At 35.6% G+C, this 12733-nt stretch overlaps 2 protein-coding genes across 4 annotated transcripts; one reads left to right on the forward strand and one right to left on the reverse strand.

Annotated features, from left to right (window-relative positions):
* Nucleotides 1-983: 983 nt before the first annotated feature.
* LOC132695807 (solute carrier organic anion transporter family member 2A1-like) lies at nucleotides 984-6929 on the reverse strand. Of its 2 annotated transcripts, XM_060660294.1 has the most exons (8): nucleotides 6194-6928; nucleotides 5945-6139; nucleotides 3644-3841; nucleotides 3488-3586; nucleotides 3281-3436; nucleotides 2713-3227; nucleotides 2393-2663; nucleotides 986-2336 (listed from the first exon to the last, which is right to left on the reverse strand). In XM_060660294.1, exons 1-8 carry the CDS (start codon nucleotides 6462-6464, stop codon nucleotides 1648-1650), a joined length of 2394 nt encoding a protein of 797 aa, XP_060516277.1. In that variant the 5' UTR covers nucleotides 6465-6928; the 3' UTR covers nucleotides 986-1647. The 2 variants fall into 2 exon arrangements, with proteins under 2 accessions (XP_060516276.1, XP_060516277.1); XM_060660293.1 differs by having other exon boundaries at nucleotides 984-2336; nucleotides 3488-3841; nucleotides 6194-6929.
* A 250-nt stretch (nucleotides 6930-7179) lies between these two features.
* On the forward strand, nucleotides 7180-12501 carry LOC132695509 (uncharacterized). 2 transcript variants are annotated; one of them, XM_060659794.1, is made up of 4 exons: nucleotides 7284-7307; nucleotides 7362-7502; nucleotides 9750-10556; nucleotides 11886-12501. In XM_060659794.1, exons 1-4 carry the CDS (start codon nucleotides 7304-7306, stop codon nucleotides 12431-12433), a joined length of 1500 nt encoding a protein of 499 aa, XP_060515777.1. In that variant the 5' UTR covers nucleotides 7284-7303; the 3' UTR covers nucleotides 12434-12501. The 2 variants fall into 2 exon arrangements, with proteins under 2 accessions (XP_060515778.1, XP_060515777.1); XM_060659795.1 differs by having other exon boundaries at nucleotides 7180-7502.
* Nucleotides 12502-12733: the final 232 nt, after the last annotated feature.

Genomic DNA, 12733 nt, shown 5'->3' on the forward strand with positions numbered 1-12733 from the left:
CTGCGGTTCTGTGGCGTATCAAACCCATTAACTTAATATTCGGATTATAAATTTACATCCGCCGTGTGTGGCTTACAAAAGGCCCCAAGGTAACGTTTAAGTTAAGTTGGGTTAGTTGGTCGTAGGTGTCAGAAAAGTTTTACTATAAAAACTAATAAAACTAGCTGACCAAAACCCATCAGACAGAATTTACCTATTTGAAAGCTAAGGGTCTGGTGGTTGCTATAAAGTGCGTTTCAAAAATATAGGCCAATTATTGTGCATCAAATAAAAAAAAGCGGATTGTAACAAACTTTATTCTTCTTTTTTATATTCGTCAAAAATTGTCGAACCAAAATTATCTTGAGTTGCGTGAAAGACTTAAAATAGTTTTAAACGATATACCACCGCGGTGTATTAATAATAATTAATAAAGAGCAATTTTTCTTAGATATTGATATGAAATATAAAAGCGCGCCACTGTTATGACGTGCTCCGACTTGAGCCCCTATAATTTATTACACGGGGGTTGCTTAATAGACTTCTCTTATGTCAGAATCTTTAAGTTTTGATTAACGAGATAAAAAATTAACACGGACAAAAAAAAACAAAAATCTCGCCTTCATCACACTTACTTCAGGGCTGTTTTAAACTATCGACTGCGAATATTTGACCTACATATTCATCTTTCGCCATAATATTCGTTTCCTCAGTGCCTAGTCGGTAAACAATGGCGGAGAATGCAACTCAAAATGTCAAACCGATTATGTAAAATATAACCCGGTCTAGGCGCACAGAGAGTGCAAAAGCTTTTGTTTCAGCTTGTCGTGAGGGTTGTCGATAAATGGAACAACTTTTCTGTATTACGTCCAAATCGAAAATCGAAACAACGAAGGGAAGGCGATACGTCTTCTCCGAGTCCATTCTTAGAGACCATTGTCCGAACGGGCAACCTGTCAAATGGACCGTCTTTATCAGCTCGATGTATTTGGTTTGTATTGGCGAAGTTCAGACGCAACAGGAAGGAAACTTCTACTTCTTACTCGAGAAAATACAATACTAAGCAACATCCAAAAAGGTTTACTTCATAAAAAATACATAAATAACTTATCTACACTTCTAAAGTATATCGAAGTTTAAAAAAAAATGCTTGCAGTGAAATAGCAAAAATTTGTCAATTTAATGATCAATCTGTTGTTGAGTAACCGCTGTTAAAAATAAACGAGAGCTATTTTATTTTAGATAAAGATACCGATGGAACGTCTCTTCCATTATAATAAATATATTCAGTGTTGACGAAGTATGGCACAGAATGTAGAAGTGAAGAAAACGATTGTCAACATTGTCCAGACATATTTACTTATTAATATTAAATTATAACCCATTAAAGAGTACCAATAGTATTCGAAAGTTCTATAGTTAAGGGTTCAAAAAACAAATTTCCTCCATTTTCCTAACACAAACATGCCAATCTAGTTGTAGACCTTAAAATACGACTTAATACTTCATTAATACTTACATTTCACGTAAGACATTTTTTTTTATTTTTCTGGTTTCTTCATCATATTGATCATTAAGTGGAAACAACGCTCGGTCGTTTGACGCTAGAGAGCTTTCACCACAAGCTAGTAATGCAAAATGTCATGACTGTATATACAAAAGTTTATGCTAAAACTCCGTTTCTGTTATTTGGTTCACTACTGGTGGCTTTGGTGCCGCTCTGTTTACTTGATATCTATGGCTAGACCCGTTAGAATTTTCGCCTTCAAGGTGCCTTTCCAGATCCTTAACTCTCTGAGGCCTATTCAGGGTTGAAAAATCTGAATCGTGATCGTCGCCCACGTTATTGGCAATGGCAGACAATGACGAATCAGTCGACAACGCGGAATTGTTGGAATTAGAAGTTCTGGACGTCGATTTTGTCGATCTGACCAGGCCGGACTTTAAAGGTGGAACTAAATCGCCTTCGCTTAAATAAGCATTAATTCTATCCTCCTTGCTTGATCGATTTGCTAAAGTATTCAGTCCGCTATCGCTTTGTTGCTTGGTTCTCAGTAAGACGTCGCTAGGTCTTGAAATTAGAGCTTCGCTATCTGGCGAAGCTTGGTTTGAAGACTCTGGATTATGGATAGCTTGCGCGTTTGCTCCAGTTCGTCTTAAAACTCCAAAATCGACATCGGATTCCGGTTTGGATCTCGTATCAGTATACAATTCCAGATTTCCTACGAGGAACAAAAGTACCACTGACAAAATAATCGCCGCCGCCATTAGAGCCAACGTAGCCGATGCCAGGAACGTGGCGAACGATTCAGAATAAAACTGGCAACTGGTCTTACCGAAAAACTGACAAAAACTTCCTAAAAAAACGTTATTCGATTAACAATTCAGATTTCGTATGGGGGAGTTGATATACCCGCTATGACGTCATACGTAGGCCGGATAATCAAATACGGAACGTAACCTAGATGCATCAAATACATTCCCAGCGCCAAAGCCTTATGTTTACTAGAAACGCAACGCATGGTAATCACGATACTGGTTAAGGTGGTAGTCGCTAACAATGCCGACGAAAAGACGCTATTTACTTGAGCTATAGCCCATATGGTGCTACAACTATCGGCATCACAAGAACCGGCCTTAGCTATTCGTCTGCCGGTAGTACCACACGTACAGTTTTCGTAAATCTGCGAGGCGAATGCTATAGGATAATAAAGTTAAACCTCCATTACTTACTTTAAAAGTCGTATCGAACGATGAACATCCGGCTAAGCAGGGTGAGAAATATGTATCGCCATTAAGGCAGACAGGTTGAAAGGGACCGTCCAACGAGCATCCACAATTCCAGCTGCAATAGGGGATGGTAAGACGATCCCGCAATTCGCTTTGCAGCTCGTTGGTGCACTTCCAAAATCTCACACTGGCAAAGAACAACGCCATAAGGATAAATACGCCTATATTCCAGCAAACGAGGTATTTGGCTCTAGGTCGTACTTTCGCTATAACCACCCCTGTAGTCAGCAATGATATAGCTATCAACGGCTGTTTTAGCAAGTTCGTAGTGAGTTGTATTAAAGTGGGATCGCTGTATCCGGAGGAATCGTTATATTTCGATACGTGGTATCTGGATTGGCTGAAGAACTTCTCGAAGATCGTAAACGTTATGACAGCCGATTGCATCAGCACTAACGATATTATGTTGACGAACAATATTTTGTTCCTGATTAACTGGAATACGCTTTTAAAAAAACCTGTAAGATGGAACAAATAGATGGGTCGTAACTGCAGCTGAGAATTTGCTCACCATCATGGCGTTTTACGTTCTCTTTCATGGTGTTGCCCGTAGCGACCGATAATAGAGATATCACCGATTTTCGCAAAAGTACATTCGGTAAAACTTTCGGAAACATGGCCACGATGCAGCCCAGGAAAAACGTCAATATCGCAATTGTGAGCCAGACTGAAATTCACTGGATGCATAACGATCAAAAAACGTTGATATCTTATATACCTGGAGATACGAAAATACTCTCCGAAGTGAGAACATACGGAGCCCAAGAACTGTAGATTCCTACTTGTTTGCCCAGTCTTTGAGCGGCCAAGACCAATCCTGCAACCAGTTTCACACGCCGAGTTTTTGTATATATATTTCGTTTTTTTAACTTACCAATAAATCCGGGACTATGTTTAAATGATACGTTATCGTCCACATACGTCAAACCATGACAAAAAAATGAAACTGTGCACAGGGCGAATACCATTTGATATACTACTAGGATTACGAAGGCAACTATTTGAAATCCGTAAAATGTGTCCTGAATGTTTATTAATTTCGCAAAAGTCGATGCGCTACATAAAACGCTACCTAAAAATTACTTGGTGAGGAGTTCTGAGGGTACAAGCATTATTTAAATAAGTAAAAAATAAAATATTTACGTTAATGTTGGTAGTTAATTATTTTTATACCAGGAAAACATCTTTTTTAATGTTATAAAAAATATTACTAATAACTAACTTAAATACTTCAACCAGGCTTGGTGAGCGTAAAGTATTGAAAAAATATCTTGTCATATTATTTATTTAAACGTTTTAACAAAAATACTTCGGCTGGGAAACTGTTTATTTATGTAAACAAATTCTATGACTATGAAATTCTTTGCATTTTTCTAAAGAAATTTAATTACGAAAAATTGTATGTAAAAAAATTAACATATCTGCCACTTTTACTAATTTACTGCACAGTTTTTCAAAGAAACTTCGAATATGTTAAGAGATTTTTGGACAAGTGGCAAATCTGGTTTTGACGTTATATTTCTTTAGAACTTTTGATGTGGTCAGTGATGTTTTGAATGTAAAGAAGGACAACAATGGCAAGTGTGAGATTGCTTTCGGAATCATTGCTATTGGATGGTTGTGGTGAAGTGTATTTTGTGATGGAATTCTTAATATCTTTAATGTGGACGGGCTGACATAGTTTAACGGCTCTGTAAACAAGAGAGTTGATAACCGGATGATTTTTGGGCCGGATGGTGATGTGACAATACATTAAGGTATCGGTTTGTGTACGTAGGTTTTCTGTAAACACAATGAGGCATATATTAGGTCTGATTTTCTATTCATAAGAATATCTAAGAATGGAAAGTTATTATTATTTTCTAATTCAATGGAAAAAAGTATGTTAGGGCGTATAAAGTTTAAATGGCTAAGAAAATCTCGGAGGGCGATGAGGCCAAATCAACGTAGCGTTTCCATAATTTTGGTTTGAGATGGAAGATGTCGGAGCTTTCTTCTCAAAGGCTTCCATAAATATATTCGCAATGGCAAGTGATAGTGACTCGGGAATCAGTCAACCTAGATGGTGTTTATGCCCCCTCAAACAATATATAGGGAGGTCCAGAGTAAAATGCGACCCAGTTTCAGTCAAGCTCTGAAGAAGCCACCAGGATGATTGGCGAAACGTTAGTAAGTTCGACTCAACAAAAACCGACGCAGAAGGAATCCAGAAGTTTTGTAAAATGTATTATAGTAGCCTAAGGAAGTTTCTTTGACAAATTCACTTAAAACTTCTTTGGTGTAATGGTTATCAAGCAAAAGCAAAATCTTTTCTGCCCTTTGTTATTATTTTTAAAAGAATAATAGGCAATTATTTATTTGTTTTATTTCAATTATTATTATTATATTTAATTTAACCTTATTTTGCAGTTCTGTTAAATCAAATTTTCGAAGCCTAGGCATTCATTTTTTTTGTTCATGACCTACAGAACCTACAGTTATAATTAATTTAGAGTATTTACTATTTACTATGCTGTAGTAGGCTTGCTATTGTACTAGAAACTTGACTTTTTTTAGCTCGCGCTAGATGTATTTACTAATTCGTAAATGTAGCATCATACTTTTCGAATATATAAAATCACTTTTCTTTTGGAAAAGAAAAAAATCAGTGGAGTGCATTTTAGCAAAAAATCTTATCAAATAATTAATGTTTTGCTAATATATTCGTAAAAAAAATATTTTTGGATTTTGGAAGCCTTTACAAACATATAAAAACAAAATTTTTCTTGCGAAAATGCATCCGGTTTTAGAATAACCGATAACAGTAACATTAAAACAAAACTAACCAATTTTTTTTTGCTTTAATCTAAAGTTATTTCTAAACATTGCAGTCATTTCCAAATTCAAATCCAAAATGTAACTGATTTTAGCTGTTCTAAAATTCATTCTTCATAAAATTAAAATGCCATATTTCCGAAGCAAATTTTTGATGTTTCGATGATTAGAAAAACATTTAATATTCACAGCAAACGTCAGTTTTAATGTTAATGATTTCGACTATTCTAAAAGCAAGGAAAATTTAAATGATAGATTTCCGAAAAAAATAATTGTATCTCTAAAGTTGCGAGCTATATATTTCTCAATGAAAATACGTCCAAACTGGTCAGTCTGATCTCATTAGGAACATGTACATTACCCGTTATGGCACTTATGTCAGTTTCGTTTCCGCTAAAGGGTTGATGTATCTCTGGAACTCCTAATGTAAGGCAGCAAACTGACAAATAAATAGTGAGGGCACCTAACCAAGTAGCTCTATGGATCCTATTTCCCCAATAGGCAACTACCAATGCGAATACGCCGACAAATATCTCGTTCACGTAGATTAAGTGATCTAAAACCCAGAACGGATTATTTATTATCTATAAATAAACTCCTATACGTATACCTATCTTTTCAGCGGTGATATTGTAATGCTTGCTCCATAAATGGGCAGTGCCTCGAAAATATTTTAGAACCACTCCGTTAAAGAAACCAACCAAAGACAACACTGTCACGTAAACACCAAATTTCGCGTACTTTTCCAAATTCAATTTCTGCGTTAGACATGGCAACGCCTTAAATCCGCAATCCAAATCATTTTTGTAATCACCGACGGGTGCGACAAAACTGCCCTCACCCACGGACTCCGTCCTCAAAAGTTCCGTGGGATGTACCATCACTTTTTAAGAATTTGATCATCGGTTTCATAGTGCCGCAAAACACAATAATCTTATGAAAGATAAAAAGTGATAAGGTAGTTTGTGTTTATCTAAATTATCCTTATCAGTTACCTACTTTTATATCGAAATTCGCATTGGTACCGACACCGATAGACCGGCAGCTAGCTACATACTTTTTGTTTCTAACCTGTTTGTATGAAATATTTAGGGGAAAATGTGGGACTTTGCAAAAACATCCTGGTACGCATGCTAATTTTTTTCAAGAGCTTTTATCAATGTACTCGAATGACATCATCCGAATTAAACCAAACAATCCAAAGTCGCTCTCCCAAAATACACATTTTATTAGATACATTCATTAATTTTAGCGAAGGGGGTTGTTCAAATATTTGCCTTTTTCGTAATACTTAAGTGGAAATGAAATCAACCAAATCCTTTTATCTCTTAATTCTATCCCATCTTGAAAAAGACACTCGGCCTCCGATCTCCCCAGTCGAATTTATTAGGGTGAGGCTCTCTATATTGCTCTATGTCCCTTGCCACTTCATTACTTTATGAGATGGCCATTTAAAAAATGATAAGATGCGAAAAATTTACTTCGGCCTTAATAAAAAAAATTGATACCGCGTTCAAGCAAAACTTTGTAGTTTAAAGGCCAAACTACTAATAATTAGCATATTACTATATTGTTAATAAATTATTTTAGGCACGCGCAAATTCGTCAACAGAGGCCGCCAAAACACGGAATTTAGTTCCCGCAATTAAGATCGAAAATAAAACCACCTTTGTAATGTTCGCCACGTCCACCGGCAGATGGCGCCCAAAGCATCGCCCTTATGCGTAATTACGACTCTCACCCAGGTATCTAATTTAAAAAAAATATATTTCCATAAGGGTATTTTCGAAACACCCGCATTGATGGAAATCGACTTTCACGGCGAATTTCACTAGCAGCGTTTAGTTCGCCACAAGCTGCGAACAGAAAATGTTTTATTAACTACAAAGAAATTAAAATGGATAATTCGTCAAATACCGGTAAGTTAATTCTGTACAATTTTAAAGTTGACGCACGCATATATATCTTTAGATATTTGCCAATTGGTCTAAGGGTATACTTCTTGTTTATAAACAACTTTGTTTCATTTTTACTTTGTTTCCATATTTTGTAACTATTTAAATAAAATGTAACTCTTCGATTGGTATTTTCATTGATAATTTTCTCAATAAACTATATTGACTTGTATATTATACAGATTGTTTTGAAATTAATGGATTAAATTTTTATTGCGTATTCTACGTCGCAAATAGGCATCAGTTTCCTATATAAACATATGCCCGCAAAAACTTCCGTTCCAATATACAGGGTATTGAAATTTTAAGAAAAATGATATTTTTTATCATAACTTTCAAACCACTCTAGATATTTCATTGACAATTGGTACGCTACTTCTATGTACCAAAAGATATTTTTTGGTGCGAAATATTTGTAAATATCTTTCGATAATAATAGTAAAATGACCAACCCAATTTGAAACTTTCGGAAAAAAATAAAGAGCCAAAAGTCAAGACCAATTTTGACAACATTTGGTTGTGAATCGTAGACACTGAAAATAGAGTTAAAGGGCAATAAAATGGACAAAATGAGAAACATGAAAATAAGAAAGGACCTACAAGTACAATCGCACATAAATATAAATACCAGACAAGTGAAACAGGTATGGGAATCAAAAAGAAAAAAAAGCAAGATCTCCGAGATTGTGCAAAAAAAAGAACACTTGGGAAGAAACAAGGAATATGGCAAAAAATAAAAAAGAATGTGCAAAATGTTTAGATGAAGATTAAACCAGTGATACTCAAAAACAATTTTGAAAGTATAAAAGTGGTATTATTAGTAGTAGTAATAACAATAATAAATTATATAGCAAGGGTTTTCATGATAATATAAATAAATATATAATATTTTAACACAATTTACTTGAAAACGCATCGTTTGGAAAAAAAGTTCAGAGCTCAAATTTGTGTTAAAGTGATAATTCAAAAACAATTTTTATTTTAGAAAAACATTTTTTAATTTTCGTTTCAAATCTGCTACCGATGTCACTGGTACATTTTAAAAATATATATTTAGCACCAAAAAATGTCTTTTGTTACTTGAAAGCAGTGCACAAAATTCCAATAAAATATCCAGAACGGCGTGAAAATTGTGACAAAAAAAATATATGTTTTATTATAATTTCAACAACAAACCTGTATCTCGGAAGAGTAGCGGTTACCGACATATATTTAGCTTATTTTACACGTAGAAAAGACCATAAACATTTGGTGCGTTAATTTTGGAACACCCTATATATATTAAATAAAAGTTAAATCGGGTAATAGGAGCCATTCAGAAATTATTGGTCCACGCGTCCATTGGTCATAAAATATTTTTTCACTGTAGCCTACGTCACTGGTCGAATTTTAGTATAATTTATGGTGTTCCAGAACAACACGAAAAGAAAATAAAGGGCCAGTATGGACAGGATAAAAGGGAATATAATCATATAATTATTATACAATTATAATACGCACTCGGGCTCTGTCTTAGATTAGATTAGGCCACTTGACTAATGGTTAATTACAGTTTTAATTCAATTTAATTATATTTATTGTTAATTATATATTTTTTTGGCATTCTGAAAAGTTAGATACTAATTAAAAAGCTATAGTCTTACAAGAAAAACATATATAAGACCAAAGTAGAAAAACCTATTGAACTTTAACTTTTAATATTCCGCTGTCAGAAAAGTTTGGTTTAAACATGGGAGGTGCAGAAAATATCAACTTAAAAAAATATAGGTTGAAGTCTCAATTAAAGCCAATAGAATAGAATAGAAACGCCTTTATTGTTAACTCGGTGAAGGGCAGCATTCCTTGCTTAACCAAGCATTCATAAGTTACAAAACATAACTCGGCGAATATAAATTAACTGAGTTACAATTATTCCATTACTAACAATAAAACGTCGTAAGAATCGACAATTAAAAATTAATAATCTTCAGTTAAAAGTTACAAAATACAAGTCGTATTCACATGATAATGATCTTTTTATAATTTGGTTGGGTACTATTGTGCCACGCGCTAGTTCAGTAGAGTAGCTAATTCTAAGCTAGACTGCGCCAGTCGACAGTACAACTAATCTGTATTGTCTGTATTGTAATCTGTATTGTATGTTTGTTATGCTATTAGCTGAAATAAAAGTAGCTTATTATTATTATTATTGTTGTGTTGTTTTGTGTATAGGTGCCTCCAGATTCGAGGTAAACAATCGCCAGGCAAAATTTTTGGGTCCATTGCTCGGACTATTCCTAGCGAATTTCTTATCGAACTCGGTACTGGCCAAATTTTCCCCGCTAGGATCGATCCGGTTGCAATACGACCCTTTGCCTCTCGTAAACCACCAGCCTTCGATAAATATCTATCAACCGACAGAGGGACCTACGTTTCATCCCATCACCCAGAGACCGGTGGATTCCCACCATATAGAGTACGAACCGATGGTAACTGAAGAACACAACCACTCTGGGATTACCGTCACGAATATTCATGAACCGGAGGACTATATAATACCGGAAGAATCGAAACTTGTCAAAACTCCGGTAAAAAGAGGAATATATTATAGAGACTCTGCGTCTTTTAGACGAAACCGATATTCAACTAGAAGAAGGTACACTACTCCCGATTATTTTGGAGATGATAGTTACGAAGATTTTACCACGCGACGATACAAACCGAGAAGAAGGAATAACGGTAAACGCCCGCCCAATTTCGATGACGAATATTACGATGAGTACGAGTACGACAATAGAGTAAGAAATAAGCTGAGACGCAACAGGAACAAATATAAAAATAGGAGACAGCAGATAGATCCGGATTACTATAGCGAAGAAAATTATAGAGACGACGTAGAACGCATCACTGTGCGGCCAAGGCAACAGGCACCTCCGACGACCACCATGAACAACACGGATGCCACCACTCCAATGACTAATATCACTACCGGAGTGCCAGAAAACGGCACTAATACTACAGCGACCCCTACAGGTTACGGTGAGATACGAGATACTAATACATGATTTAGTTCAACTTTTATTTCGTATTCTTTAATCAGAAACTACTTTTCTTCAATGTGGAGACAAATACTTTTGCTCATAAATATTCGAAGTTCCTTTATAGATCTAGAAAAAAATATTGCCTTTTATCTTCAATGGTTCCAGTACCTTAAGAATTGGAAATATGGTTTAAGTATATCAAGACAACAAATATTTAAACCCCTATTTACCAATTTAAAACTTGATAAAATCTATTTAGCAGCAATTCACCATCAAAAAATTCAAATATTCTGTTAAATCAAAATCCCTAGAATATTTTGTGTTTGCGTAACACTCTAACTTAGTGTATTAGTCTGACAGTTGTCAATGTTTTTATTGAATGCATTTTGCATTGCTGTGAAAATGTTAAAAGAATGAACAATTTCAAAAGACGATAGTGACATTTTTCACAAAGTTCACAGGGTTGATTGCAATAATTCACATACAAATTCAATTACAAATTCGTTGAAGGTTCGGTTATTGGATAATTTCAGTAGAATAGGTAGTAGAGATTGATTGCTTATATTATTTACAATAAATTATTTTAATCACATTGCGCATGCCATTCTGCATTCTAAAGAATAGTTCTTACTTATAATAACCAAAAATTGATTGAACGACTATACAAACAGAAGAGAAAGTTTTAAATCAACTGAGAGTCATTGTAGAAGCGATTTCATTAGAGTTCGAAAATAATTACGACACTGCGATGCGATTTAGTTCAATTACGGAAATTTATCACGGACTGGAAATAACATATGTATTTAAGGTTGTGAGTTATTTGATTAAGTTGATAAGAGTGGAATTACCTTTACTTATTATTCCGGGAAGTTGAGCGAGCTCATAGAAATTTAATACGGCTTCTCTTTTCTCTTCTTAATTTCGAGGCATTTCAATTAAGTGAAATAATGCACCAATATTTCTATATGATCCCGTTGTGATTTATTTTGGAAAATGTTTGGTTTTTATTATCAGTGAGCTCCAAAACATTGTTTAACGTAGGAGCAAGTTGACAATAAAACTTTTAGCTATTCTAAATCGTTTTTTACATGAGTCGTTATTTAATTCATTAAAAAAATCATTGCGTTCCCTTATCAGACGTCTTCTTGGTGGATCAGAACTGAAACGTTTCAACCAGTTTTGTATTTTATAAGAAAAATGCATAAAACCAAAACGTGACGAAAGTCGACTTTATCGCCTTGATAAATCTGTTAACAGTTCAAAATTAATCTGACAAAGTTTCAGGCGGTAATTTACGATGGTGAATTTTCTAATGCTTATGTTCCAGGTTACGGACCATCGAACGGCAACGAAAACATTAGCATCACCTACGGGCCACCATACGCCCAAAAACCGATTTACGGCCCACCAAGCGCTATAGCCGGTTCCCCCATTAGTGAATGGCGACCCAGCACACTTTACGGATTTTCTAGCAGTGCCGGCGGATTTTCCGGATTGTATGGAACACCCAGTGTGTCTTACCAAGCTCCGAGCACGTCGTATGGTACCCCGGCGAGCAGTGGCAGCTATGGACCACCTAGTACGTCTTACGGCACTCCGATCTCGTCGTACGGTAAACCCAGTACTGGATACGGCGCTCCCAGTACCACTTATGGGTCACCTAGTGCCAGCTACGGATCACCTAGCACTTCGTACGTTTCTTCCAGCGCTACATATGGCTCACCTAGCGTTAATTACGCTTCTTCCGGATTAACTGGGATACCGAGCGGCAGCTACAGCAGCTATCAGCTGCCGTACTCTAGCTGGTACGGCAAAGCGGCGTCGCAAAATGATATCGCGAGACGAGCGCAGGAGATAATTGGTTTTGATAGATAGTGCTCCAGTCATTAAGAAGTTTTACTGAGTTTTACGGGTGGAGGCATTTGCAAAATATACGTCGTTGTGCGTTTAAATATAAATTACAACGTTGTGACAATAATCTGGGCGTTTGAATTGCAACTTCCTTGCCAGCTATCCTTGCGCATGCCAAAATCGATTTCTGTGGTATAGCAGTATTTTGGCAGAGCGAAATAACTCGTAAAGAATTAAAACAAAAACGATATGGGCATAATAAAAAAAAAGGTAGGTAGATAAAGAGATAGCGTCAAATTGCCGAGTAGAATACGTCCTTCGTAC

This window comes from Cylas formicarius, unplaced genomic scaffold (assembly GCF_029955315.1).
Source record: "Cylas formicarius isolate icCylForm1 unplaced genomic scaffold, icCylForm1.1 PGA_scaffold_12__32_contigs__length_19106922, whole genome shotgun sequence".
Taxonomy (NCBI): domain Eukaryota; kingdom Metazoa; phylum Arthropoda; class Insecta; order Coleoptera; family Brentidae; genus Cylas; species Cylas formicarius.

Excerpts from the sequence above, each read along its gene's own strand:
- LOC132695807 (XM_060660293.1), bottom strand. The coding sequence starts at position 6,464 with ATGGTACATCCCACGGAACTTTTGAGGACGGAGTCCGTGGGTGAGGGC. Across the intron at positions 3,437-3,487 it reads GAGTATTTTCGTATCTCCAG|TCTGGCTCACAATTGCGATA; the intron begins GTATATAAGATA and ends AGTGAATTTCAG. Across the intron at positions 2,664-2,712 it reads CGTTCGATACGACTTTTAAA|ATTTACGAAAACTGTACGTG; the intron begins GTAAGTAATGGA and ends TTCGCCTCGCAG.
- LOC132695509 (XM_060659794.1), top strand. Across the intron at positions 7,503-9,749 it reads GGATAATTCGTCAAATACCG|GTGCCTCCAGATTCGAGGTA; the intron begins GTAAGTTAATTC and ends TTTTGTGTATAG. Across the intron at positions 10,557-11,885 it reads AGCGACCCCTACAGGTTACG|GTTACGGACCATCGAACGGC; the intron begins GTGAGATACGAG and ends CTTATGTTCCAG.